Source organism: Cladosporium halotolerans (assembly GCF_011745625.1).
Source record: "Cladosporium halotolerans strain TM138-S3 chromosome Unknown Sca10, whole genome shotgun sequence".
NCBI lineage: Eukaryota > Fungi > Ascomycota > Dothideomycetes > Cladosporiales > Cladosporiaceae > Cladosporium > Cladosporium halotolerans.
This window is the reverse complement of record NW_027191461.1, coordinates 16,674-43,008: the sequence shown is the minus strand read 5'-3', so window position 1 is coordinate 43,008 and position 26,335 is coordinate 16,674. Positions and strand designations below refer to the sequence as shown.

The 26,335-nt window shown below is 53.7% G+C and overlaps 10 protein-coding genes across 10 annotated transcripts; 4 read left to right on the top strand and 6 right to left on the bottom strand.

Moving 5' to 3' along the window:
* Window positions 1–115: 115 nt before the first annotated feature.
* WHR41_03730 (uncharacterized protein) lies at window positions 116–2,441 on the bottom strand. The gene is made up of 4 exons (XM_069372336.1): window positions 1,874–2,441; window positions 1,699–1,808; window positions 1,616–1,645; window positions 116–1,559 (listed from the first exon to the last, which is right to left on the bottom strand). The coding sequence occupies exons 1-4, from the start codon at window positions 2,360–2,362 to the stop codon at window positions 350–352; spliced, it is 1,839 nt and encodes a 612-aa protein (XP_069230648.1). The 5' UTR covers window positions 2,363–2,441; the 3' UTR covers window positions 116–349.
* Window positions 2,442–2,544: 103 nt separating this feature from the next.
* Window positions 2,545–4,757, top strand: WHR41_03729 (uncharacterized protein). Its single transcript, XM_069372335.1, has 2 exons — window positions 2,545–2,852; window positions 2,922–4,757. The coding sequence occupies exons 1-2, from the start codon at window positions 2,559–2,561 to the stop codon at window positions 4,692–4,694; spliced, it is 2,067 nt and encodes a 688-aa protein (XP_069230515.1). The 5' UTR covers window positions 2,545–2,558; the 3' UTR covers window positions 4,695–4,757.
* On the bottom strand, window positions 4,722–5,828 carry WHR41_03728 (uncharacterized protein). The gene is made up of 5 exons (XM_069372334.1): window positions 5,705–5,828; window positions 5,607–5,641; window positions 5,459–5,550; window positions 5,080–5,388; window positions 4,722–5,021 (listed from the first exon to the last, which is right to left on the bottom strand). The coding sequence occupies exons 1-5, from the start codon at window positions 5,763–5,765 to the stop codon at window positions 4,919–4,921; spliced, it is 600 nt and encodes a 199-aa protein (XP_069230514.1). The 5' UTR covers window positions 5,766–5,828; the 3' UTR covers window positions 4,722–4,918.
* Window positions 5,829–6,020: 192 nt separating this feature from the next.
* WHR41_03727 (uncharacterized protein) lies at window positions 6,021–8,537 on the top strand (the record flags this gene model as incomplete). The annotated part of the gene is made up of 1 exon (XM_069372333.1): window positions 6,021–8,537. The coding sequence occupies one exon, from the start codon at window positions 6,021–6,023 to the stop codon at window positions 8,535–8,537; it is 2,517 nt and encodes an 838-aa protein (XP_069230511.1).
* WHR41_03726 (uncharacterized protein) lies at window positions 8,518–10,745 on the bottom strand (the record flags this gene model as incomplete). Its single annotated transcript, XM_069372332.1, has 10 exons — window positions 8,518–8,930; window positions 8,988–9,029; window positions 9,088–9,122; window positions 9,178–9,218; window positions 9,272–9,298; window positions 9,352–9,648; window positions 9,709–10,001; window positions 10,065–10,343; window positions 10,400–10,605; window positions 10,661–10,745. 10 exons carry the CDS (start codon window positions 10,743–10,745, stop codon window positions 8,616–8,618), a joined length of 1,620 nt encoding a protein of 539 aa, XP_069230510.1. The 3' UTR covers window positions 8,518–8,615.
* A 608-nt stretch (window positions 10,746–11,353) lies between these two features.
* On the bottom strand, window positions 11,354–13,504 carry WHR41_03725 (uncharacterized protein; the record flags this gene model as incomplete). Its single annotated transcript, XM_069372331.1, has 1 exon — window positions 11,354–13,504. One exon carries the CDS (start codon window positions 13,502–13,504, stop codon window positions 11,354–11,356), a length of 2,151 nt encoding a protein of 716 aa, XP_069230513.1.
* Window positions 13,505–16,300: 2,796 nt separating this feature from the next.
* WHR41_03724 (uncharacterized protein) lies at window positions 16,301–18,625 on the bottom strand. The gene is made up of 3 exons (XM_069372330.1): window positions 18,493–18,625; window positions 18,319–18,421; window positions 16,301–17,870 (listed from the first exon to the last, which is right to left on the bottom strand). The coding sequence occupies exons 2-3, from the start codon at window positions 18,372–18,374 to the stop codon at window positions 16,490–16,492; spliced, it is 1,437 nt and encodes a 478-aa protein (XP_069230512.1). The 5' UTR covers window positions 18,375–18,421; window positions 18,493–18,625; the 3' UTR covers window positions 16,301–16,489.
* Window positions 18,626–18,726: 101 nt separating this feature from the next.
* On the top strand, window positions 18,727–20,298 carry WHR41_03723 (uncharacterized protein). The gene is made up of 3 exons (XM_069372329.1): window positions 18,727–18,923; window positions 18,983–19,032; window positions 19,085–20,298. The coding sequence occupies exons 1-3, from the start codon at window positions 18,792–18,794 to the stop codon at window positions 19,935–19,937; spliced, it is 1,035 nt and encodes a 344-aa protein (XP_069230507.1). The 5' UTR covers window positions 18,727–18,791; the 3' UTR covers window positions 19,938–20,298.
* On the bottom strand, window positions 20,170–21,234 carry WHR41_03722 (uncharacterized protein; the record flags this gene model as incomplete). Its single annotated transcript, XM_069372328.1, has 1 exon — window positions 20,170–21,234. One exon carries the CDS (start codon window positions 21,232–21,234, stop codon window positions 20,170–20,172), a length of 1,065 nt encoding a protein of 354 aa, XP_069230506.1.
* Window positions 21,235–21,676: 442 nt separating this feature from the next.
* On the top strand, window positions 21,677–26,248 carry WHR41_03721 (uncharacterized protein; the record flags this gene model as incomplete). The annotated part of the gene is made up of 1 exon (XM_069372327.1): window positions 21,677–26,248. The coding sequence occupies one exon, from the start codon at window positions 21,677–21,679 to the stop codon at window positions 26,246–26,248; it is 4,572 nt and encodes a 1,523-aa protein (XP_069230509.1).
* Window positions 26,249–26,335: the final 87 nt, after the last annotated feature.

The following is a 26,335-nucleotide window of genomic DNA, read 5'->3' as shown; positions in this document are numbered from 1 at the left end:
CGTCGTTTTGACGTGATGCTCGGGAGCATTGGCTTATGGGTTTTTCTTTCTCAGGTTATGAAGATGATGGCTTTCGGACAGCGCGGCGTTTGCGAAGGGAAGATATCTGGTCGCATTGGGATGGGCATGTTCAATAGCATGTAGATAACGCTTTTACGCTATTTATTTCTTGTATCTTTTTGTGATAACAATCAAACGCACCGCCTGAGGAATAATGTCGGGGTATCTTTTGCAAACAATTGATCCAAACCATGCGACGTCTTAGTAACCCTGCGAAGCCGCGAAATCAATCCTCAGTAGCACCTCCCACCGCCGCCCACAAACACTCTTGACACCCATCCGGCGACTTCTAGTCGCGCGAGTAAAGTGCATGCGTGCTCGAGCTCCTCCTCAACTTCTTCGTCTCCGCCTCCCGCCTCTGCGCCACCTGCTCACCGTCCACCTTCTTCCTCAACAGCAGCGCCGTGCGCAGCAGCTCGTCGATCTTCCCCGGCTCGTCCGGCACCCTCCAATCAAGCGCATTGTACTCTGCGCCCGACTCGAGCGCCAGGATCTCGTCCGCGCGCAGCTTCATCATCGCCAGCACGACGTTGAACAGGAACGTCTGCGCGCGCGGCAGGCACAGCCAGACGTCCCAGACGCGCTGCAAAGCCGTCCTAGGCAAGCGATTCGCGAGCGCTGCTAAATGCCAGCCGGGCTGGAAGGTCGCGGCGGCGTCGATGTCGAGCTCGGACAGCTTTTCGTCGAGCCGCGGCATCAGCTCGCGCACGTAGCCGCGCAGAACCGCGTTGTCCGCCAGCGCGCCGTGCATCGGCGCGTCGCGCGAGAAGTAGCCTGGCGGAAAAAAGTGGTCGACCATGTTACAGAGGACCCAGAAGGCGTCTTCCTCGGCCGGGATGGCGAGCAGCAGGTGGCCGGCGATCATGTTGAGCCCTTGCGTGTAGCCGAGGCCCTTGTACTTGGCGATGAAGGCGATGAGCAGCCGCTTGAGCTTGTCGTGGCCCTTGTCGACGTAGTAGTCGAACTGCTCCGTGAGGGTGCGCGGGACGTCTTTGAGGATCGCGTCGATTTCGACGGGGTCTTCGCGCTCGCCTTCTGCCAGGTAGTGGCGGTACTCGTCCGGGCTCATGATGGCGTAGGTGTGCGAAAGCTCCATCCAGATCGGGTGGCGGAGGCGGTTGGGTATGCCGCCGATGATTAGGCGGTGGAGGGTTTCCATTTTGGCGCGGCCGGCGCTGCCTTCGCGGCCGAAGCGAGCGGCGCCGAGGAGCGTTCCTTGCGCTTCTTGCTGGCCGCCTTGCTTGCGGGCGTTGTTGAGTCGGAGGATGAAGCGGTTCCACTCGGCTTCCTGTGGGTCTTGGGAGTTTTCGGTCAAGGTCGGTGGTAGGTCGTCTGGATCGTGCTGTGCTTGCATTTCGACGGGCTCACGGGGAGGTTTAGATTCTCGGCGCTTTATGGTGCCTCCGGTGAATATTCCGGTCCAACTCGCACTGTCCTGGCTTTGAGCATCGATCGAGCGATTGTCGATTGACATTGCTCGTTCGCTGGTTTTCGGGGCGCTGGGAGATGAATGTTAGCAGACTACTGGGGTTTCGAGGATACGGGCAGTATTTACATTGAGGCAGATCGCGAAGAAGAAGGAGTACTAGAAGGAAAGCGTCAGCACTTCTAACCATTTATTGAAGGGAGATAACGCACATAGATCGTCCACCTGGATCACGTTTCCGTGGCACGCCACCGAACAGTTTGGTGAGCCCTCTTATAGTCCCACCAGCGGTCATTGATGCCTTGGGGGGGATATCGAGAGTCTGAGAGGGCGTTAGATGACCAAGAATAGAGATTGTCACACGAGTAAGATTGCATGTAAACATACGCTGCTCTCAGATTGTGTACCTCCAGATCCGGACGGTACTAGATCCTCGGATGCAGCCGAAAGAGATAGACGACGGCGTTCGGCTTGTTTGACGCGATTTGCAGCATCGGCGACGCGGTCTTTCGGGACCTTGTATTCTTCGCAAAGGCGCTGGAGAGCAGTGATGTGTGCATCGCGCTCAGCCAGGGTCTCAGATAGTCGCTTGACCAGGTTGATGGCACCATGGTGGTCCAGGACACCTTGCAGGACTGTGCTGGTCGCCGCAGAGAGCGCTCGAGGATCATCCGCATTCACTGCAGGGCGCTCGTCAAACATAGTAGGGCCCGACCTGTCCAGCAGGCCGTAGAGATTCTCGTCCATTTGTCCAGGAGGCGACTGTTCTGCAGTCGGCGACCCAGGGGCCGGGTCAGGGAACGAGGTCAGAGAGTCCGTATCATCTTGGGGCACTATCAGCGGCCGCCTGCTCGACGCCCTGCTGAGCTCGCCCATTGTAGTGGCGGAGGCGGGCGGCGAGGGCGGGATGGCGATTCGCAGCGTGTTGATGTTTGGTTCGTCACTTGCCCGTTTCGGCAGTCAGTTTGGATCGCCTGTGCAGCCGACGCCACACCCTGTCATGAGGCGGAGTTGGCCCGCGCTTGAGGCCCAAACGACAACATCATCCGCCCGCCTGTAAGCGTAACGTCACATGATGGCGACCCAATTACGAGCTGCGATGAGTGCCAGACTTCGAGCTGCAATTATTGTCGTCTCCGAGACGGCAAGCAAGGATCCATTGACGGATAAGTGCATTCCTGCCCTGCGAGACGTCTTCCAACAGGATGGCGGAGACCGCTGGGAGCCGGCTGAGACCAAGATAGTCGCGGATGATGTACTTGCTATTCAGAAGGCAATTACGGGATATACTGATGGTTCCCATTCCGCTAATCTAGTCGTCACAAGTGGTGGCACTGGGTTTGCGCAAAAAGATGTCACGCCCGAGGTAAGCTCACATAACCTGCGCAACACCGGTGCGCCGAATTGGACTGGTACAGGAATTGATGATAGATAGGCTGTAACTCCTCTCATTCATAAACATGCGCCTGGCTTGGTTCACGGTATGCTTGCGTCCTCGCTTGCTGTGACACCTTTCGCAGTGATGTCTCGTCCGGTAGCGGGTGTCCGCAACAACACACTCATCCTGACTCTACCTGGTTCGCCGAAGGGAGCAAAGGAGAATTTACAATCCGTTATCAAGATGCTCCCTCACGCATGTCAGCAGGCCGCTGGAATGGATTCCAGATCCCTGCACTCCGGTGGCACTCAGAAGCTCGAACAGGATGCCGGTATTGGTTCTGGGTCTGCAGCCTCAGCGGCTGACCACTCGCACCATCATCACCACCACGATCACGGCCACTCCCACAAACACGGCCATGGCGGACACGTGATGCCAAAAGCACATACGTCAGCTGAGGACCGGCCGCTATCGAATGATCCCAACGCAGGCCCTACCAGACGCTACCGCGAATCACCTTACCCAATGCTCTCCGTCGAAGATGCTCTCAAGCAAATCTCAGAGCATACACCTGATCCTTTGGTGGTAACCGCACCTGTAGATGAGAACCTAGTCGGCTCAGTATTAGCGGAAGACGTCACGGCCAGAGAATCCGTGCCCGCTTTCCGCGCTAGTATCGTGGATGGCTACGCGATCATAGCTTCAAAGCACATGATGGTTCCCAGCACCAAGGGTCGCTTCCCTGTGGTTGGTATCTCCCACGCTGAAGCTGGGACGGGCGATGTAGACGATCTCAAAATTGGCGAAGTTTCGCGAATCACCACCGGTGCTCCGCTGCCACCAGGCGCTACCTCTGTTGTAATGGTCGAAGACACCGTACTCCTCTCGCTCACCGAAGACGGCAAAGAAGAGCGTGAGATCGAGGTGCTCACAGCGGATATTGAGCCCGGCGAGAACGTGCGCGAGGTCGGCTCTGATGTACAAGCCGGCGATGTCGTAATGAAGAAGGGTGAAGGCATCACAGCTGTTGGCGGTGAGTTTGGCCTTCTTGCTTCGGTCGGCACTCAAGAAGTCCAAGTCTATAAGAAGCCGGTGATCGGTGTGCTCAGTACAGGAGACGAGATCATCCCGCACAACCGCTCTGGTAATCTCAAGCACGGAGAAGTACGCGACACCAACCGACCAACGCTACTGACCGCCATCCGGGGCTCGGGCTTCAAAGCTATCGATCTTGGCATCGCTTCCGACAAGCCTGGCGCATTAGAGCAGACGTTGCGAGATGCGATGAGACGCGTCGACGTGATCGTCACTTCTGGCGGTGTCTCCATGGGGGAGCTCGACCTGCTGAAACCTACCATCGAACGGCAGCTCGGCGGCACCATTCACTTCGGCCGCGTCAGCATGAAACCTGGCAAGCCGACCACGTATGCCACCGTGCCATTCAAGTCCAACACAGGAGAGCGAGAGACAAAGTCTATTTTCTCTTTACCAGGCAATCCTGCTTCGGCGGTGGTGACGTACCACCTTTTCGTGTTGCCGTCTCTCCACAAGATGGGCGGCATTAGCCCAGTGGGTCTCCCAAGGGTGAAGGTGGTGCTAGAGCAGGATGTCAAGTGCGATACCAAGAGGAACGAGTACCACCGAGTACTCGTTTCCGTGAAGTCTGACGGGCGACTGTCTGCGGCGAGTACCGGCGGCCAACGTAGTTCGAGGATTGGGAGCTTCAAGGGAGCGAATGGTTTGCTCTGCCTGCCTACAACTCAACCAACGCTCAAGAAGGGTGAGACTTGTGACGCCTTAATCATGGGCAAGATTTTGAGCAACTTGTAAGTAATGCAAAGCAGACATCGGGAATGATTATGTGCAAATCAAATCATCGAAGATCATTCCTCGCTCTACATACGTACAAGTATCTATACAAGGCAATTCGAATCCGCGGCTTCCTCGCTCGTGTCCAGAACGCCCGGAGATGCTGTAGGTGTTGGGGTATCGGCGGCACTAGAGTTCGCGGAACTCTACAAATAAGGTCTCTGCTTCTGTCGCAGACGCTAGACTCACTTGAAGTCATTCGCTCCACCACTAAGGAGCAGCCCAATGATGAGTCCGAAGAGACCAAGGACAGAGGAGAAGATCTCAATAACGAGGATCTTGACGAAACTGTGGGCATGTTAGTGATCCTCAAACACGAGATTGTTCCAGTGTCCAAATAACATACAGCGAAGGGTCCGCAGCGTCGGCAAGGGCAGCGCTGGAGCCGTTGATGCCAACACTGACACCACAAACCAAGTTGCACATGCCAACAAGTACTCCACTCCAGAAGAGAGCATAGCCAGTGTAGTAGTTGCTGCCAGAGTATGCGGCATCACCACTGACTTGGCCCAGCTTGGCGGAGAAGACAATGCTCATGATGACACCGTAGATGGCGACGACCTCGCAGAAGATAATGGAGATCAAGTTCTTGGTGCGGATGCGCGGTGCCTTGACACCACCACCGAGGATCGATGTTCCGGTGATGAAGATTCCCCTGTAATTCCTTGTCTCAGCATGCCAGTCCTCCATATCCTTCGCTCTATCCTTCAGAGGGTTGTTCGTACCATGCAGCGCCGACAACTGAGAGGCCGATGCAGAGGCCGATGCCAGTGCTAGCCCAAGCGTAGGGCGAAATCGATTCGATGAACGCGCCGACCTGTTCCCTCGCTGTCAGACATGCTCCTTGGCCATCTAATATCAAAAGTGCCATACGTTGAATGCCTCGCCCTCGCCATTAAACAGCATGTCTGCCAACCCGCATTAGCCCTCCGTATTGCAGTATTCCAAGCTCTTGAGAGTCCCCAACATACAAAGTCCGATGACGGTGAGCGCGGTGCTAGCACCATAGGTGCCATACGTGAGCCCGCCCATGATTGGCGCGTAAAGAAGGAAACGAGGAGGTGGAGTGAGGCGGTTGTGATGAGCTGCCTGCTTCGGTATGCATGATGTCGGACGTCCTACAGCTCGCCGTCCTTGAACGGCAGTACCCGCGAATGGGGCTGAGACACCTCAGGCATCAGCCATCCGACGTCTGTTTGGTCGGTGGATAACAGGACGCCGTGGACGATTAAATGGAGAAAATAAGCTACGCTTTCAAGGACTATACTGCGAACAAATGAGGATGCGATGAGCCGCCGCACGAGCTCGGTGCCGGATCCCTCGCGCCGTCCCAGCTACGCGACCTCCCTTTCATCGCGATCTAACACACTGAACCGACGACTCTCCGCGCTCTCGACTGCAGAACAAGGCGATGGCGAGCAGATATCTCAAGCTGATCAAGTCGTTGCTGAAGAGATAGACGAAATCAAGCGCTACGAAGACTTCACAACCATCGACTGGGTACAAGATGCAGCAAGAGAACAACAACGGCGCAAAGCACGGCGACAGGAACGCGCGGGCTTCTTTGAGCGCAAAGGCAGGCTAGGATGGAGGAGGAAGCTTTGGGAAGCATACGATGCCGGACAGGGCTGGATCGTGGTCAGCTTGATCGGAGCCGCGATCGGGTTGAACGCAGCTTTCCTGAACATTGTCACGGAATGGCTGTCTGATATCAAGCGAGGATATTGCACCACGGCTTTCTACCTGAACGAAAGCTTCTGTTGTTGGGGCGCTGAAGACGGCTGCGATGAGTGGCACCACTGGAGCACCTTTTGGCCTATCAACTACCTGCTCTACATTCTGTTCTCGACCATGTTTGCCTTCACCTCTGCCCGGTTGGTCAAGAGCTTCGCACCTTATGCCGCTGGATCCGGTATCAGCGAAATCAAATGTATCATTGCTGGCTTCGTCATGAAGGGCTTCTTAGGGCTCCGGACACTCGTCATCAAATCGATTGGCCTCCCCTTGGCTATTGCATCGGGTCTGAGCGTAGGAAAGGAAGGGCCAAGTGTGCATTATGCAGTCTGCACAGGAAACGTTATCAGCAGACTGTTCGAAAAGTATCGTCGCAACGCAGCAAAGACTCGAGAGATTCTTTCTGCTTGCGCTGCGGCTGGCGTGGCTGTCGCTTTCGGTAGCCCAATCGGAGGTGTACTTTTCAGCCTTGAAGAGATGAGCAATTACTTCCCCCTCAAGACGATGTGGCGTTCCTACTTTTGCGCCCTGGTCGCAACGGCAGTCCTCGCTGGCATGAATCCTTTTCGTACTGGCCAACTTGTCATGTTTACGGTCAAATATGATCGCAGTTGGCATTTCTTCGAGATCATTTTCTACATCTTAATTGGCATTTTTGGCGGACTATACGGCGCTTTTGTTATCAAGTGGAACCTGAGAGCCCAAGCTTTCAGGAAGAAATACCTTGCGAAATACCCAATTCTGGAAGCGACCTTGCTAGCGACTTTCACGGCTATTCTGTGCTACCCGAACATGTTCTTGCGAATTGACATGACCGAGAGTATGGAGATTCTCTTCCAGGAATGCGAGGGCGGCCATGACTTCGACGAAATTTGCGACCCCAGCTATCGCACCTCTACGGTTTTCGCGCTACTCATTGCTACATTCCTTCGGATATTCCTGGTCGTCATATCTTACGGCTGCAAGGTTCCCGCAGGTATATTCGTGCCGTCCATGGCCATCGGTGCATCCTTCGGTCGCATGGTTGGCATTTTGGTTCAGTCTCTGCACGAGGCGTTTCCTGACGCTAGCTTCTTCTCCGCCTGTGAACCGAATCAGACATGCATCACACCCGGTACATATGCCTTCCTTGGCGCGGCAGCTGCCTTGAGTGGCATTATGCACATTACTGTCTCTGTCGTGGTCATCATGTTCGAGCTTACTGGTGCCTTGACATACATCCTGCCTACTATGATTGCTGTAGGTGTCACCAAAGTTGTTTCTGAACGATTCGGCAAAGGTGGCATCGCGGATCGCATGATCTGGTTCAACGGTATGCCTTTCCTCGACAACAAGGAGGAGCACACATTCGGTGTCCCTGTTAGTCAGACAATGACTGCGAACCCGACCTGTCTGCCAGCCACAGGCCTCCGTCTCGACGAAGTTGAAGCAATCCTTGCGGAGTCTCAGTACCAAGGATTCCCTATAGTCGATGATAGGGACTCCAAGCTTCTCCTTGGCTACATCGGCCGCACGGAATTGCGATACGCTCTCGACCGCGCGAGGCGTGACTCTCTCGTGTCATCCCGCGCCAAATGCACCTTCTCCCCGGACACAAGTACGAGCCGCTCCGCGACAACGCCGTCAGCATCGGTACCGGCCGTGAGCTTCGACGATATGGCGGAAACGGCGAATGCTGCCAGCGTCGACTTCAGCAAGTTCGTCGACTCAACGCCACTGGCCGTGCACCCCCGCCTACCTCTCGAGACAGTGATGGAACTGTTTAAGAAACTTGGTCCTCGCGTGATTTTGGTAGAGCACAGAGGCAGGGTGACGGGTTTGGTCACTGTGAAGGACTGTCTGAAATATCAGTTCCAGGCTGAAGCGCACGAGAATCCGCGGGATGAAGCAGGTGTCAAAGACGGTCAAGAGAAGCTGTGGGGCGTGATGAGAAGGGTCGCAAACTGGGTTGCTAGCAAACTCGGAACGTTGAGTGGAGGACGACTGAGGTTGGAACATCAGAATGAGGGCTTTTCCTCTCGGAATGACGCAGGAGACGGAGGAGTTGAACTTGGTGATCGAAGAGCGTGAGATGTATGACTTGTAACGATATGTGGCCTCATCTTGCCTCCTCTCCCTTTCCCCAGCGATGTTACACGGTGCGCCCGCTTATCGCGACTTCGCCTCGATGTGATCCGCGCTTTCCTCTCTGAGCACATCGCCAGTCTTCTCCTGCTCTCCCTTGGTCTCTCCGTAGTCTGCCAACCCCTCTTCAGCGACATTGCTTCCCACGTCCTCTTTCAAGCTGATCAGCACCGGCTGGCTCCTGTGCCAAAGCTGCTTGACGCCCTTGTGTCCGTCCCTCACGAATAGGTAGTCGACTTCCTCCAGCGTGAGCTTGGCGGTCTCCGGGTAGAAGAAGTATATAATGGGAACGAAAAGAAGGTTGGTGCACATAAAGATGAAGTAAGCTCTCCACCCCAGCTAGGAGACAGGTCAGCATGTTACCACGCATTGTAATCTTGCCGGCAGGAAACTTACGTTGTTGATGAGCGACGGGCTAATCATCACCACGACAAAATTCTAGAGTCTCGTTAGCTGCCGCCCTCGTTCTCATGGGTCAAAGAGTGATTCGTGATACCCATAGCCAGTTCGAACTGATTCCAATGGCGGTTCCTGGTGGAATCGTTAGCTTGCGTAGCAGAAGAGCTTAGAAGCGTCGTTAACACACCTTTGGCTCTTGCCTGCAACGGCAGAATTTCCGGCACGTATCTGTCCGTCTCATTAGCATCTAGAAGATGATGAAAAAATTGGTCGTCACCTACACCCAAGGGATGCAATTCACAGATGCACTATCGTCCATTATTAGTATCTGATGTCCATCTCAAGCGTCAAATTCACTCACCCAAAGATTAGCATGTACGTAAATAAGAACGCAACGCTAGCGTACGATGTTCCTTGTCGCAGGCTCTCGCTGAATTGAGGTCGAGATGAGAAGCTCAACATGACAGACAACAGCATCATAGAGATTCCCAGTCCGAAAGATCCCCACATCATGGGTCTCCTACGACCAAAGCGATCGAGGAACATTGTCGGGAAGATGGAACCGACGACGAACATGCACTGGACTGCGCCTCCGATAAGCAGGCTTAGATTCGGAGTAAGGCCGACGTTATTTTCCAGTAGGGATGGTACGAAGTATCTGTATCGTGGTTAGCTTGATGGACAGGCTTACTCCAAGCAATTGATCGGCGTTGCTTACACGACAAGATTGATACCTCCCATCTGGTTCATGAATTGCATGCCGTACGCCAATAGAACTCTCTTTCCGGTCTGCACTTCGTCGCGCTTGAAGATCTGGCTCCACTTGTATTCGCCGTGTCTGCGCTCCAGCGCGAGGGCTTCAAGAATATCTTGTTGCTGTTTCGCCACTTGAGGGTGCTCAGGGTCTCCATCGTATACTTCGCAGAGCACTTGTAGTGCCTCGTCGCTACGGCCATGGGAGTAGAGCCAGCGTGGAGATTCCGGTACACCGAATGTCAGGACGACGACAACCTTATCGTGTTGGTTAGCGAATTTCATAGCAATACCTTACCGAGGCACTGAGGTTGAACTCACCAGAGCAAAGACAACCTGGCAAGCGATGGGAACTCGCCAGGCAGTTCCGCCCTCGACAAAGCTCATGCCATAGTCGAAGTAGTACGCGATGACAATGCCGACACCCACGAACAGTGGCTCCGAAGAAACCAGTCTTCCTCGACGCTCCGCGTCACAAAGCTCGCTCTGGTACATGGGGACGGTGCTGGTTTCGATACCGGTGCCGATGCCAGTGATGTAACGAGCAATCATGATCTGCGCGACGGAATACGAGGTGCATTGGAGAATTGCGCCGACAATCTATCGAATATCAGCACATTGGGCGGACGAGCATGCGGATGTTTTCTCCAACTTACGATCCAGATCATCGCGACCCACATGCAGAGTCGTCTACCGAGCCTCTCGCCCACAAGGAAAGTCAAGATGCAACCAGAGAAAGCGCCAAGGTTGTAGATGCTGACGATTATACCCTCGAGTCCGCTGCTGGGGTGTCCAAATGTATTCAGCCAGTCCTCGTTGCCCACGATTCCGGAGAACACTCCTTGGTCATAACCGAAGAGGACTAAAGGGTCGTCAGTGGTTCCTGCACAATCAAAGAGGCGTAAGACGGTGCATACTAAATGCCATCTGACAAGAGACCATCACAGCCACTTGCAGACGCAATCCTCTCCCGAACCAGTTCATCTTCATTAGTTGACCCATGTTTGCGATCTGTCGTATTTCATCGATTTGTAATTGCACGCCAGCCTAATTGATTGAGCCGGCGATTTCTAGTCCAAATGGGATAAGGAGGAAGCAACAGCAGAGCAATTAGGATCCATGAAGACGGGAAAGCGAAGACTCAAGTACTTATGCATACATATCGAACGGCGAGACGGCCGTCTGCGAAGATCATCTCTACATCCAGCCGATAGCGACAGATCGTATTTCATGACGCGCGCGGCACATGGGAGGCTTGGAAAGAGTTCATAAGCGTGCAGGCAAGCTTCTCAGCCGCCTGGCTTGTGAAGCCTTGACCCCGGATGAAAGACCCCGCGAGCGCGCGGAGATATGCGGGTTGCACGATGGAAGGGATCGACATCGGCCGCGCTTGGTCTTGCTTTTTCTGTTCGTTTGGACGTTAGAAGAGCGCGTGTGGGGAACGGGGGAATGGCAGTCGAGACGGCCTGCGCATATCGCCTGGGAAATCATGTGAAGCTGGCCAAAATGTGCTCTATACTGAATGTGACATGCTGGGTATACTCTAGAATTCAGGCGATAAGACTCTCGCGGGCGACCTCATCAACAGCTGATCATTGCAGCTGCGCTCTTCAAGCTTCTCGCGCATGCGGTGGAGTAGGATTGCTGGCCTCCGCAATCGCCATTGCAACCTGCTCATCTTCGTCCTCCTCATCGTATTCCGGTTCCAGGTCCGGCAGGCAAAACAGATCATCGGTTCCAAGACCATGACCGATGCGCTTCCGCTTCGCTTGTTGTGCGTCGCAGCCACCAATATGCTCGCGGAAATAGGTAACGTACTCTTGCCGAATCTCGTTGGTCTCAGGAAAGCTGGAATGTTCGCCACGGTAGTCAAGGAGGGGTAGATGTGGAATCTCTGGAAGATCACCCCTGAAGGGCATTGTCTCGTGCAGCGCCTGGGTACCCGAAACGGATTCCTTCTCGCGATGCGGAACGATCTTGGGCGGCTCGTCCGCGGTCAAGAAAGCCTCTTCTTCCGGGTGGTACGGTGGCTGAGTAGAATCGTCTTCTTTGGGGGCCTTTTCTTCTCTGATGAACTCCTCCGGCAACTGCGCCAGCTCGTTGTGGACCGTCACGAAGCTCTTTGCGGGATGCAGCATGTGCCAATTTCGTGCACGCATAAGCTCCAACATATACTCTAGCCAGGCCGGTTCAGTCTCAGAGACCAGTTTCTTCACCTTTTGCGCCTTCCCACTGTGGCTGGCCGCCAACCGATTTGACACAAAATCGTGAAAACTGGCCCATTTCTCACTAAAAATAAGGCTAGCAGTTGACGATGGTGCTTGGTAGACGAAAGGCGTCCGCGACTTCTGATTGAAGTTCTCATCGTCAGTGTATCGATGGGCTTTCATCTCTGCTACAACAGGCGGTTGGAAGCCGCCGCTGCCGTTCACGAATGTCGAAGGAATGTCCAGGGAGAGACCAAGCAGCTCACCAGAGTATGGGGAGCCGAATGATGAGTATCGGTACTCTAGAATGATGTACTGCAGATACTGGAGATATTGAGGACTCAGTTCTGCTTGAGGCGAAAGGAGCAGGACATGGGAATCGGGAGAGGTGGGAAAGAAGGATTCCAAGAAGCGCAAGGAGGACTGCTCGGAGCTGGCGTGATCGACGGGTATGCGATGGCGCAGTGTGAGCGTATTCTCGCCCACGGGTGACTTGTCGCCGCCAGGTGGCCACTGGAGGCCGCTAAGGTATGAGCCGGCGAACTTGTCGATATTGTTGGGCAGCTCCACCGTGAGTCGCGGTGGTCGCAAGCCGGCATAGTTTGCATCTTCGAGGCTCTTTAATAGTCTAATGAGCGAGCCAGAGCTTTCCTTCGGGGCGTGGACGAGAATGTCGATCTGCGGCTTGAACCAACCACCCAGACTGCCCGAATCGAGTCTGGTGATCCACATGAATTCTTCATATGCGCCTTCGGGTATCTCAATGACAGGGCGGCGATACTCTTTCCCCCTTGCGCGCAGGGCGCGCGTAAAGGGCTTGTCTTCAATCGCACTGTCGTCCATGATGATCGCTTGCGGATGCATGAACTCGTTAATGTGCCTCATAGCTCCCCCGACAGCTACCTCCAGACGCAGATCCGTACTGTATTCGCTGTAGTCTCCTCGGCCGTCATGGAACGCGACGGGGAACTCATCTCTCGAGACGCCGTTGATCTCTAGTATTTGGTCGAGAGACATATTTTCGCGACCCATGATTGCCATGTGTACGTAGTTCCTGTCCCATTTTGTCATCTCGCAAGCCATTGGCATCAAGTTTGCGACGCTCTTTAACGACGATGCCGCGAATAGCACGTTGCGATTGTTGTTCCGTTGACCCATTGTCCGTCCGATAGCGTGCAGACTTGACGCAAGTCTGTAAAACTTGATCGGACCTTCATAGTATTGTTTATCTTTGTCATCCTCTTCTCTGTCGTCCACGAGTCGAGGGGGAGGTCCGGTTGGTTCGCGGCGAGAGTACGAAGTTGGAACGGTCTCGAATGATCGCTGCGCAGCAGGTTGACCGTATCTTCTTCCATCCACTCTTCGGAGGTCGGCAGGAGGGTTCGCGACGAAAAGGTAGACCAGGACCAGGCCGGCTATCAGGGCGAACAGCCTACGCTTGCGCCAGCGCAAGACGTTGAAGCCATTGTAGGTCGGAGCTCGTTTGGGACGGAAGTCGTCGTCGCGCTTCCCGAGCTCTTCATCTTTGCTCAAGATGCGAGAGTGGTAGGGCATGCTGCATTCGGGCGAGGACGGTCGAGTGCGCGGGCGCAGACTGCCTTCTTTTCAAGGGCGTGGGAGCATGTTTCGGGGATGCTGGTTCCGGGGGGCCACGCGTTGGCGGAGTCTGGCGTAACCAGCCAATTCCCACTCGTTTCGGAAGACTACTGTTTTTACAACTCACTTGCAAGGCAAAGGGCGTCAATGACTGCCTTAGCAAAGAAAGGTTTAAAACTGAGTTCCGCCAACGATGCATGAGGAAGAGTGATCCTTTCGAGCTCACGTGTCGCCTTATGACGGCGACCGGTGGCAGCCCGCGCCGCGCCGACACGCCGCTTGACGACGTCAGGACCCGACCTCGCGACAGACTCCAAAACTACGCGTTCTTGACATCGCTCACAAAAAACATTGACCGGCTACGATTCTCACGAGAGCCCATAACTGCACGTCGCGCATATCAGCGTCAATGACATGGTAGAGGGACTCTTGCACTTCGTTTGGCAGCTCACGGCGCCGTTCTGGATGTGAGCCAACTATTACTACTGTACCAATGGCTCAAAGAGCAAGCTATTGACGATGATATTCGACGCTCTCTATGTCCGAGTCCACGTTATCCTCCGTATGCGCGTACAGTGTACCAAATGGTGCGTACGCATCTACCGAAAGCATTGCGTTGACTCGCTCAGATCGTCAACCCGCTAGATCATCAGCTATCAAGCTGCTTTATCCTCACCTTCATACCACCGATCATCCTGCTGGTGATGCCGTGCTCAAGGATAAGCTCTTGGGTCTGCCCGTTTCCACCTCTACCTGCCCAGCTGAAATTGAAATTGCCAATTACGCCGGCCAGCAAATGTTTCAGCTCTGCGCGTCAAGCCGCTCGCCTGGGCAGACACGAGCGCCGGTTGAGAATGTCAAGAATGCCTTCCATTCATACGCACCACCAAGGGAGGAATCATTTAGCCATCTCCCGGGATCAAAGAACAATGGATCACTCTTCCAAAGCTGAGGGGCAAGATTATATGCGCTGATGGGCATGATGCCGGTTGTGCCTTTTGGAAAGACTTGGCCATTGGCTGTAGTAGGTTCGATACTAACGTGATTGACCGTCGGACCCGAATGGTGTAGACGGAGGACTTCGTCGCAACCCGCCTGGAGATAAGGAAGGCTGTCAACACTGCCATCATCAGTGGAGGTGTCTCCAGATACCGTTGCTGGATCCTTGAGGTTCTGGCGGATCTCTTGACGGAGACGCTTTTGCACGTCGGGATGCTTGCACATTTCCCAGATGGCGCAGTTGATCGTCAAGTGGGCAGTGTCATGGCCAGCGTCGAGGTTGGTCATGCTCTGGTTGATGAGCGTCTCTTAATTTCTGACACCGTGGTCTGCCATGAGCATGCCGATAATGTCCTTTCTGCCGTTCTCAGGAGCTTCCTCATTGACATTGGGTGTCTCGCTGTCAAGTCTTGCGCCACGCCCTTCGATCATCTTTCCCGTACACTCTTTGACAGCAGCGACAGCAGCTCTCAGTTCTTGATTATGCTTCATTTTAAGGCCTTCGAAAAAAGAAGGGAGTGCCAATGCGAGCAGGCGGTCTTTCTGCGCATCTTTGTTTGGGTTGAACCCACGAGCTTAGTCGCAAGCCACGAAAGATGTTGTCAGCGCTTTCGCTCTCGGTTTGATGGCGTGGATGGATCCGAGATCCACTTTTATGCAGGATCAGAGGATCTTACATGACTTCATGTCCAGATATGTCAACAGCGCTTTGAGTGCAGAAAAACGTAATGAGGGCTAACACAAAAGCGCGAAAAACAGTTTCGTAGAGTTCGCCAAGATGACGGACGACCGAGCAACGATACGCGGAGGATTATTAAGCCTTTTCTTTTCAGCTGGACCTGATACGACGTCGAGCTTATTGGGGAACGTTTTCTTTATGCTTGCTCGATACCCCAAGATCCACGACAAGCTTGCCGAATATATTCGAGCGATGGTTCCTGGTTCCGATCACATGCCGAGCCTCCATGACCTGCGAGTAATGAAGTATCTATGAGGATATTTTGATGAGTCCCTGCGTCTGCATCCACCTATCCCACGGAATTCGAGGGAAGCTTTGAACGATACCATATCGCCACTCGGAGGTGGACAAGATGGATGTGATCGGATATTGATGCCCCCAGGGACACGAATTGGGTACCAAGTATTCTCGGTGCATCGTATGATAGACGTGCATGGTGACGAGGTAGACTCGTTCGTTCCCGAGAGGTGGACCGGAAGGAGTTTTCGACCTGGGTGCGTATTCCTGCCTTTCAACGGTGGGCCGCGGATATGTATTGGGTAGCAATTAGGGTTGAACCTCGCGTCTTACATCGTTAAATCGAGAGCGTGTAGAGCTACGATCTTTCTCCATTACGAGAAGGCTTGGGTATAGCTTGTTTAGTAGGAGATGGTGTCTCAGTCTGGTTGCAAAAGCGTCGTTTTGACATCGCAAGTAGCGTCATGATTTACACCACATCTGACCCTGTGTCGTGTATCCGTTCGCTTCAATCTTGAATAAGAGAGAGAAACATTGTCTGTAAAATACAGTCATACAGTTCCTACAGGCAAACCACGGTTTTGCAGTACATCCATTGATCGCGTCTACTGGTGGATTACCCCAACCCTAACCCTCCGCACCCCAAGCTTTGATTGCAAACCTACCTTGCTTGCCCCCAGAGCCTGCTTCCCCGATGAAGAAATGGCAATGACGCGCGCGTGGGTAGCGAGAAAACCTAGCGTCATTTGAGGCAACGCTTTCATCTAGGAATGAATATGGAAGATGGTAGATCGAGTTTCGGAGAAGCTCGTGATGCCCATTACATTTCGAACGGCTATACTGTTACAAACCCATGCAATGTTGGCGCAAAGCATCGTCTTCCTTTGACCGGACACACTGATACCACTTTGGCCACACCTATTTCCTCGTCCCGCCGCAATTGGCCGTAGTTGTCTGTCTAGCGCCATTTACCAAGGCCTCCTTGCAGATTGCGAGCCGCCCAGCTTTCCTAGAACAAGCTCATTCACGCCCTCGCGACACCCACCGACTTTACCAGCAGCGGCAAGAATGCTTGCTTCGAAGCCTCTGAGAGTGTCAGCAAGCTGCCTGACGCTGTCCGCGCCTACATCACGCTGTCCGCCGAGCCCAGAGCGTTCCGCGGCTAGCTGTTGCGCCTGCACCACTGCTGACTGCTCGATGGTACCCATGTGGCTTTCGATCTCAGCCAGGTTGCTTGAATATCCAGCAAGCAGTCTAGCCATGTCTTGCGTGAGCGGCTGGAAATAGTTGCCGACAAGGTCCACATCATAGGTCTCATCCCAAGCGGGTGGCTGAGGTTGGCGGCCGCTGTTCGCAGCTGGGTGGTAGACATACTGCGCCGGCATCCGGAGGTTGTCGATAATGCGAATGCAGCGCGCAATGTCGATCTCGTCTCTCTCAGTGATGTTCTTGTCTTGCTGGACGCCTTGCGCGTCGACCGCAAGGCTGCGATCGACTTCTTCGAGCTTTTCGGTGATCATCTGAACGTCAGGGCCAAGCGTCTCGAGCGCGTTCTGATGGTTTGGAAGGAATGCCTCGATCTGCTTGCAAAGTTCCTCCTGCGTGGAAATCATTTTGTCGATCCTCTCGATATCTTGCTTCGCTTCGTCGGTAAGGTCGTTGAATCGTGTAGTGTTGCGTACATTTGACCAATCGAGCTTGGTGGCGGGCGTGGTGGTGGGCTGAGGCGCTGCCCCACCTCCCTGACCCATGGTAAGGCGGCCTGTCACGAACGGCTGATATTGAGATTGGTTGTAACGGGAAGCGCCCAGCAGCGACGTTTGGCTAGGCTGAGGTTGTTGCTGCTGCTGCTGTTGCTGGGGCTGATTCTGTGTAGAACCGAAAAGAGATGTTGGCTGCGGCTGAGTTGTGCTGTTGCCAAAGAGACTCGCTCCTGGCTGTTGAGGTTTGGCGCCAAAGAGACCACCCGACGATTGCTGCGTAGTAGAGTTGCCGAACAATGAGCCACCGGCCGGCTTGTTCATAGTGCTGGAGCCTGCTTGTAGCCCACCGAAAAGGCCGCCGCCAGCTGGCTGCTGAGTGGTGTTCTGTTGCTGGGTCTGGGTCGTTTGAGCTCCGCCAAAAAGGCCGCCGCCGGCAGGCTTTTGCTCTTGTTGGTTTTGGTTCGACTGACTATTGCCGAACAGACCGCCTGTAGATGGTTGTGCGGTGCTCTGCTGGTTGCCAAACAGGCTTCCACCCTGCGGCTGGCTTGTCTGAGCGGTGCCGCTACCAAAAAGACCGCCACTCTGCTGAGGTTGAGACGTCGATGCGGCACCGCCGAAAAGGCCCCCGCTTGGCTGTGATCCACTGCATGTTGTTAGCTTCTTTCTTGGACCTCGTCCAACAAGTTCGACTCGGCAAATATGCTGGAATTGTCAAAACGGCCGCATCTCATTAACGGTAGGCTCTGCAACCAGCGATGATGGGTAGCAGGCAATTTCCAGTCACTGGCAAGCCACGGGTCATAACCAAGACTTGCATCGCGCGCACAACCACCGGCTTCTAGAAGACAGCCAGTCATGCCAGATCTTCTTAATTTCGTGCGTAAGGACTCTCCTCCAACCAGCGATGCATCTTGGCCTTTTGGCGCCGAAGGAGTTTCGCAGGCGGTGACTAGCCCGTGCACTTCACAAAAAGAAGTCCAGCTTCCACGCTGCGACTCGCTGCGTGAAGTCAAAGGCGCAATGCCATTCATGACCGGTGCCGACTTGAAAAAAGATTGTTGGGGAGTGAACATAGAGAAAGAGGAACGTACAACGTATTGGCTGCGCCAGTATTGATGCTCAAAGAGTTTGAGCGGCCGAATGCCATTGCGGCAAGATCGAGACTTTCGATGTCTCTGAACACTCGACTCTTTACTGCGACTGTCAGGCTTCTCTGCTGGACGCGGAGGGTACGTGTGAAGGGAGGAAACACAGGGGATGCTCACCTGTTTTGCGACTGTTTCAACCACAATACGCAGGGCTTAGAGATGTCGGAAAGCTGCCTGCCAATGGGTATCTGACACCAGACAGGAAACAAGGGACGCTGGATGTGTGGCGCAAAAAAGGTTGATGCAGTGAGGTTGATTTGAGGTGCAGCTTCGCGCGTTGCTTGCGCGAACTTTGGACACAGAGCTTTGACCTGGCGCGTGCCGTGCGACGCTAAAGACAACCTTGTCTCGACCTTCACTCATTATCCATACACCATTGACCATTTGACTCGCAGTTACTCGCGTCACACTGCAAAATGGAGGACGAAGAGGATGATCTTTACGGCACTGACACCCAGGATCACGCCGATCAGGCTCCTGCGGATGGCGACGCTCAGGTCAAGGCAGAGCAAATGGACGTGAGCGAGGAGGAAGAGGACAGCGAGGATGTACGCGACCACTGCCACATACATAGCAAGCAATGCGATTCTAATACTGTGATATGTAGGACATTCAAATTACAACCGAGAGGCCAGAGGGGGTGAAAGCAGAATCAGTGTAGGTGATGCGCCCAGTTTCCACCGCCCGCTCTCATCTGACATTCGTGTAGACCACCTCGCGCAACATCTGCGAAACCACAGTCCGCGACGCTTGATCGCACTGCTTCAGTCGATCCTTCACCCCCATCAAAAGTCCCGAAAACCGAGCATGGAACCTCCGCAACCACCACGGTCAAAGGCGCGCCTACCCACGGCGGTAAAGAGGGCAAAGACTTTCCTCAGATCCGCACAAGCACCGTCAATCTCAGTGCCAATCCCAGCTGGCCTGGCGTCAACAAACCCATAACACTCCTTGACATCGATGCCGACCTTGCCGAGAACTCCAAGCTCTGGCGCTTGCCTGGAACCGACCAGACCGATTTCTTCAACTACGGCTTTGACGAGTACACTTGGACACAGTATTGCGTACGCCAACAGAGTATGGCTGGCACGATCGCTCAGCAGAAAGACGAGGACATGCAAATGAAAGCCATGCTCGGCATGGGCGGAGACTCTGGTGGAGGGATGCCAGGAATGCCCGGACCCACACCACCCGGTATGCCTGGCATGGACCAGATGATGCAAATGATGTCGCAAGGCATGGACCCGAGCAAGATGGACATGAACCAGTTCATGGCTATGATGGGTGGTATGCCTGGCGGTGGTCCCGGTGGACACACACCCCAGCCGCCCTCTGGACCAGCCTTCGGCGGCCAAGGTGGGTTTGGAGGCCAATCGCCCCACCCGCAAGGTCAATTCCAGCCGCCTTCTGGACCAAGCGGTGGGCAAGGCTTTGGCCCTGGCATGAACACAGAGGGCCTCAGTGCGCAGCAGATCGCCATCATGCAACAAGAACAGGGTGGCATGGGAGGTCACGGTGGAGGCGGAAGGGGTAGAGGACGCAGAGGCCGAGGTTACTACTAATTCAAACTGGAAAAAAGCCAGCTTGGCGTTCAAGGCGTTGTGATGATCGACGGAACAGCCTCCCAATGAAGGTTGAGGCTTTTAGCTGGTGATGAGGCTCACGAATTCAACATGCATTTCACCATTTTGCCAGTCCGCGCAGTCGTGCGTTTTCACTGTCACTGAATCGCAGCTGTAGTTACGAGCAATATTTCTAGGTCGGAGCTGCATGCGTTGGATTATATGCTGTTGCTTACCCTCTGTTGATGGTATTACCGCTTCCTTTGGGATTCGCTTCCACGTACTCGTCCCATTCTCTCGCTTTCATAGTCTCACGATCTGCGAGCTCATAGTCGTCCTCGTCAATCTGAGGCTTGATGCCACTCTGTTCTCCACCTCCTTCAATGATACCGCCGCGCTTCCTTTCTTCCTCCAGATACTCATCAATCGACATAGTCGGCAGATTGTGATCTGGCCTGAACACCCCGTCTCTAAAGTCTTGTCGCTTACTTCCGAGGAGCGTAAAAGGTCGCAGCGGCTTGCCTTTACTGTCAAGGAGGGGTCCCTTCATACCAGCAGACAGGTGTGGGGCATCGAGGCGTTCCGAGTATCCATCCGATTGTCTGTTCCGATCGCGTGAATCATCTGGCCTTTGCTGCGCGTAGTCGGGCGGCGGGCCAGGAGGCGCTAGAGACAGGATGTGCAGCTCCTGTCCGATTGACTCCAACGATGCAAACGTCTGATGTGTGCAATATGCAATGTCCGTGAGCTGCAGCTCTCGGTACGCATCATCGTCGTTGTGGAGCACCGAAGGATTCTTCCGCAGGTATTCGAGCTTTTGCCTCAGCGACTTTTCCTCCTTAAACCGCTTGATCTTTATGTCTCGCTTCGTTGCAGGGTCTCTACTTTGCGCTGTGGTAAAAGTGTCGGGTGACTCGCGGTATTGCTCCAACAAGCTCGCATCACTCTTCTCCAAGATGTCATAGCTGTCCAGCAGCTTCAGGTACTGCTCGTAGTGCCTTTGGGCCGCATGTAGAGTTTCCTTGCGGTTTTGTCCATTGATTTTCATGCATAGTTCGGCAACTCGGAAGTGCAATGAGAGGAATTGAAGGTCGGCGGAGGTGATGTCTTCTAGTGACTCGTTTGGACTGAAAAGCGATATGCGGTCCGCGATGCTCAAGCATTGCTCGTACAGCTGGAGGGCGGCAAGAAGGCTGTCCTGGAACGTAGAGGAGTTGCTTGGAAAATTCTCCAGAATCGCGCGTCGCTGCTCGGCATCATCGTATACTGCGCGAATGCTTCGTGGTTCCTCGGCCATGTTGGGCGTCTTGCAAAAGATGAAATGAGAAATCGAGGGCTTTCCTAGATAGGTAGGCGGGACAGCTCACATTCCCACCTTTGACTTCGCGCATCGGCGCATGTGAAGGCCGGGCCGCCCCGCGCCCGCATCGCTGCCCCGCTATCCAAAGTCCAGGCTTGCCTTTGCTGGAGTCTGTTGACGAACGAACAACTTTGTGGCACAGTAGGTAGCTGCCGAGCCTCGTTACTCCTTGCATCTGCATCCGTTTCCGCTGCAAACTCACGGCGGAGCCCCTCTTTTGGTATCATGCATGGACAAGGGTGGAAAGGCGAAGGCGTTGACGCAGGTCTGATGCTGCTTTCCTAACTTTCGCAGTGTTTGTTTCAACCACAAACACTTCGACTTCCTTTTTTCCTCGTCGACCATGTGACGCTGACACAGCTCAGAATACGCCACGGTCATGTTGTCGGAGATGACACTCGACGAAAGTGGCACTGCCCACAATACCTTTGGCGACGACATGGAGATGAAGGACGGTGGCGACGACAGCGACGACGAGCTGGCAGCTGCCCCAACGGCGTCATCGGACACACGAAGGTTGCAAAACACTCTGTTCGAATCATGGCTGCAGTCCGAGGCAGCGCAGACTCCGAGGCTGCGTTTAAGGCAAGAGAGCACCGACCAGCCGGACGATGAACTGCTTAGCATTCCTTCTTTAATGGCGAGACAAGAGAGCACTGAAATTGTCAAGAATCCACGTGAATATCAATTGGAGCTTTTTGAGAGAGCCAAGAAAGAAAACACCGTTGCTGTACTTGACACTGGATCTGGCAAGACGCTCATAGCAGTACTTCTCATTCGCTGGGTCCTAGACCAAGAGCTGGAGCTGCGGGCCACAGGGGATCCCCCCAAGATCACCTTTTTCATCGTTCCTTCTGTGGCCCTCGTGTTTCAGCAACATGCCGTCCTTGAAGCAAACTTGGACCACAACATTGCTCGTTTTTGCGGTGCCATGAAGGTCGATAGATGGAACAAGTCTGTCTGGGATCGGCACTTCTCGGAGAACAAAGTAGTTGTTTGCACCGCCGATATACTACTCGACTGCCTTGCTCGGAGCTACATAACGATCAGGCAGATCAATCTGCTCGTCATTGATGAGGCTCATCACACGAAGAAGGACCATCCATATGCTCGAATCATCAAGGACCACTATCTCACCGTACCCAACAAAAGTGATCGCCCACGAATCTTTGGAATGACTGCAAGCCCGATCGATTCTAAAGCGGACGTTCTTCAAGCTGCCCACGAGTTGGAGGGTCTTCTTCACAGTCGCATTGCGACCGCAACAGACTTGAGTCTCCAGCAATTTCTCAAGAGAAAAGACGAGCACGTCATGCTATATGGCCCCCTCAGAAGCCCGTTTGAGACCGAGTTTTTGACGGCCACGAAGGCACGATTTTCTCACATCGTTGTATTCCACAAAGTGTTCAACACTGCTATGGACATTGCTGCAGAGTTGGGGCCTTGGTGTGCTGACCAATACCTTGTCGATGCTCTTGCCGAGAAAAAGCTACTAAAGTATGAAGCTCTTGTGGAGCAAAATTTCTACGCTTCTACTGATGGTAAGTCTCGAGTGGAGCTGGATGATCAACTGGCAGAGCTTCGCAAGGCTTCCGAGTATGTGGTTGGGAGATGGAAAGCTCGCCCAGACTGCGCATCCGACGACAATGGTCTGAGCGATAAGGTCCGAGAACTCGCGAAATTCTTGGGCATGGAGTTCGAAAAGCCTTCAAACTACAGATGTCTTGTTTTCGTCAATCAGCGCCGTGCCGCACGCCTACTTGCTGCAGTCTTCAAGCGCCTCGGGTCGGAGCATCTCAGAGCTGGCTTCTTGATTGGGGAAAACAAGCGTGAACTGGACGAGCAAAGCTTTAGTTTCCGAGAGCAGGTGGTGACGATGATGAAATTCAGGAAAGGCGAAATCAATTGCCTCTTCGCAACCTCAGTTGCCGAAGAAGGTTTGGACGTCCCTGACTGCAACCTTGTGGTCCGATTCTCTCTATACAACACGATGGTGCAGTATGTGCAATCTCGCGGCAGAGCCAGACAAAACAATTCCAAATTCATTCACATGGTCGAGAAAGACAATTCTTCACAATCGCAACTTGTCAGCGAGGTCAGATACCAGGAAATGGCAATGAGAAGCTTCTGCCAGCAATTACCAGAAGACAGATTGTTGTCAGGAAACGACAAACAGGTCGACCAAATCATGGCCAAGGAGAAGAACCTTCAGGTCTACACGGAACCCTCCACAGGGGCGAAGCTGACTTACGGTAATGCATTGGGTTTCCTGGCGAACTTCGTCTCTGCAATCCCAACAGACACGAACGAGCCACGACATCCGACATACGTGGTGACCAGTTGTGATGAAAAGTTCGTGGCCGAAGTCCTGCTCCCTGTGGAGTCGCCCATCCAATCTATGATCGGTCGCGTTCACACCAAGAAGACACTAGCCAAACGTTCGGCGGCATTCGAAGCATGCCTTGAACTTCGGAGGAAGGAATATCTCGACATCCATCTGCATCCGACCTACGTGAAGAAGCTACCAGCAATGCGCAACGCTTTGCTCGCTGTGAGTATGAAAAAGACTCTGGCTTATGACATGAAGACGAAACCAATCATCTGGAAGCAGTCGAGAGGCGACTCACCAGACAGGCTGTTTCTGACCGTCATTGACTTTGCCGACCGCCTTGAGCGAGACCACCAGCCATTTGCGATGTTGACAAAGACACCAATGCCGCAATTTCCCTCTTTCCCGATCTTCCTGAACGATGGCAAAATGTCTCAAGTTGTGTCGCAGTCTGTCAATCAACCGCTCTTGTGCACGGATGAAGTCGTAAGACTACTAACTACGTTCACTCTGCGCGTCTTCAAAGATGTATTCAGCAAGACATACGAGGATGACGTTCGCCAATTTTCTTACTGGCTTGCTCCCGTGACGAACGGTGACCATGAGAGCAGCGCGTCTCCATCATCTTTCCTTGACTGGAGTCTCCTGCACGAGGTTGCAGCTCTCGAGGGCTACCAGTGGTCTGCAGATATGCCGAACGAGGCCCTCACTGATCGTTTCATTGTCGATAAGTGGGATGGCGGGAGAAAGTTCTACTCAAAGGGCGTCGATCCATCACGCAAAGCGTTGGACCCTGTTCCTGCGGGCACCGCGAAAAGCAAATGGAAAGGTACAATTCTCAATTACAGCAACAGCATGTGGAAAAGCACTCGCGAGAAGTTCAAAGACGTCTGGGACATCGACCAACCAGTAATGGAGGCACAGAAAGTGGTCACTCGGCGCAACTTTCTCGCCGCACCATCCTCCAAGGAACTTCAGGATTTCACCAAAGCCTTCATTTGCCCGCAGCCGCTGCAAATTTCGGTCCTTCCTATCTGCATAGCTGTCTCTTGCTTCATTTGGCCTGCAATTATATGGCGCTTCGAGTCGTATCTTATTGCAAGTGAAGCGGCAGATATGATTGGTGTGGAATGCGACCTCACAACAGCACTTGCAACTATAACCAAAGACTCGGACAACAGTGGAGACCATGAGACAGATGAGCGTATCAATTTTCAGGATGGAATGGGCGATAACTACGAACGCCTGGAGTTCATGGGAGACTGCTTTCTCAAGACTGCGACGACAATCTCGACTTTCATCCAGAACCCGAATGACAACGAGTTCGAGCTCCACGTGAAACGCATGCTCATGCTCTGCAACAAGAATCTTTTTCATGTTGCCCAAGAGCTCAAACTTTACGAATACATTCGGAGCAGGTCTTTCTCCAGGCGTCTGTGGTATCCCGAAGGCATGAAGCTGCTTGAGGGCAAGGGTGCGGTGAAGACCGAAGAGACGGAGGAAGAGCACCGTGTTGGCTCAAAGCACAACTTGGGCGAAAAGACAATTGCTGATGTCTGCGAGGCGATGATCGGTGCTGCGTTCATGGCCCATGACAAGCCGGGCAATTGGCAACGCGACCAATGGGACAACGCTGTCAGTGTGGTCACGAAGCTCGTGAGGAGCAAGGATCACACGATGCTGAAGTGGAGTGACTACGAAGCAACGTACAAGCTACCCGAATACCAGACAGCGGAATCGTCGGCCTCGCAAAGAGACACAGCCGAGAAGGTCGAGCAAAAACATGACTACCATTTCCAGTACCCACGACTTCTTCGCTCGGCGTTCATCCACCCCTCACAGCCCTTCCTTTACGAGAAGCTGCCCAATTATCAACGTCTCGAGTTTCTGGGGGACGCACTTCTGGACATGGCCAGCATCACTTACATTTTCAACAAGTTTCCTGACAAGGATCCACAGTGGCTGACAGAGCACAAGATGGCCATGATCGGGAACCGCGCGCTCGGCATGATCGCAGTCAACACAGGCTTCTACAAGCACATACGCCACAACCATGCAATCATGGAGCAGCAGATTCGGGACTATGTCACGGAGCTGCATGACGCAAAAGAGCTGACTGGCCCTGATGCGAAAGACTACTGGACCACGGTCTCAGAACCACCGAAATGTCTAGCAGACATCGTCGAAGCATACGTAGGTGCTGTTTTCATCGACTCCAACTTCAATTACAATGAGGTTCAGCGGTTTTTCGACATCCATATCTTGCCGTACTTCGCAGACATGAGCCTCTACGACGGTTATGCGAACAATCACCCCTGTACCAAACTGCACCAAATGCTCGACCAGACCTTCGGCTGCAGGAAATATCGTATGATGGCCAAAGAAGTCCCCGCAATGAACGTGCCGGGCAAGAAAGAAGTCGTGGTGGTCGTGATGGTTCACCAACAGATCATCGCGCACGACAGGGGAAAATCGGCCAGATACTCCCGCGTGAGGGCGGCGAAATTGGCGATGGAGGCTCTGGAGGGGCTGGCGCCGTATGAGTTCCGGGAGAGGTTTCGCTGCGAATGTGTGGAGACGGATGCGGTTGAGGGTGGTATTCATGCTGATTGCGGCATATGAGGTTATGAAGATACGAGACACGATCATTTGCTTGACGAAGCGTTCGAGCGCCTACAAGGGGGTTTCCTTCGTGGATATGGGAATTGC

Excerpts from the sequence above, each read along its gene's own strand:
- WHR41_03730 (XM_069372336.1), bottom strand. The coding sequence starts at position 2,362 with ATGGGCGAGCTCAGCAGGGCGTCGAGCAGGCGGCCGCTGATAGTGCCC. Across the intron at positions 1,809-1,873 it reads GTACACAATCTGAGAGCAGC|ACTCTCGATATCCCCCCCAA; the intron begins GTATGTTTACAT and ends ACGCCCTCTCAG. Across the intron at positions 1,646-1,698 it reads GATCCAGGTGGACGATCTAT|TACTCCTTCTTCTTCGCGAT; the intron begins GTGCGTTATCTC and ends CTTTCCTTCTAG.
- WHR41_03729 (XM_069372335.1), top strand. The coding sequence starts at position 2,559 with ATGATGGCGACCCAATTACGAGCTGCGATGAGTGCCAGACTTCGAGCT. Across the intron at positions 2,853-2,921 it reads AAAAAGATGTCACGCCCGAG|GCTGTAACTCCTCTCATTCA; the intron begins GTAAGCTCACAT and ends GATGATAGATAG.
- WHR41_03728 (XM_069372334.1), bottom strand. The coding sequence starts at position 5,765 with ATGGGCGGGCTCACGTATGGCACCTATGGTGCTAGCACCGCGCTCACC. Across the intron at positions 5,642-5,704 it reads GCTCACCGTCATCGGACTTT|ACATGCTGTTTAATGGCGAG; the intron begins GTATGTTGGGGA and ends GCGGGTTGGCAG. Across the intron at positions 5,389-5,458 it reads TCAGTTGTCGGCGCTGCATG|GGGAATCTTCATCACCGGAA; the intron begins GTACGAACAACC and ends AAGGAATTACAG.
- WHR41_03724 (XM_069372330.1), bottom strand. The coding sequence starts at position 18,374 with ATGGCATTCGGCCGCTCAAACTCTTTGAGCATCAATACTGGCGCAGCC. Across the intron at positions 17,871-18,318 it reads ACTGGCGCAGCCAATACGTT|TGGATCACAGCCAAGCGGGG; the intron begins GTACGTTCCTCT and ends AACAACATGCAG.
- WHR41_03723 (XM_069372329.1), top strand. The coding sequence starts at position 18,792 with ATGGAGGACGAAGAGGATGATCTTTACGGCACTGACACCCAGGATCAC. Across the intron at positions 18,924-18,982 it reads AGGAAGAGGACAGCGAGGAT|GACATTCAAATTACAACCGA; the intron begins GTACGCGACCAC and ends TGTGATATGTAG. Across the intron at positions 19,033-19,084 it reads GGGGTGAAAGCAGAATCAGT|ACCACCTCGCGCAACATCTG; the intron begins GTAGGTGATGCG and ends ACATTCGTGTAG.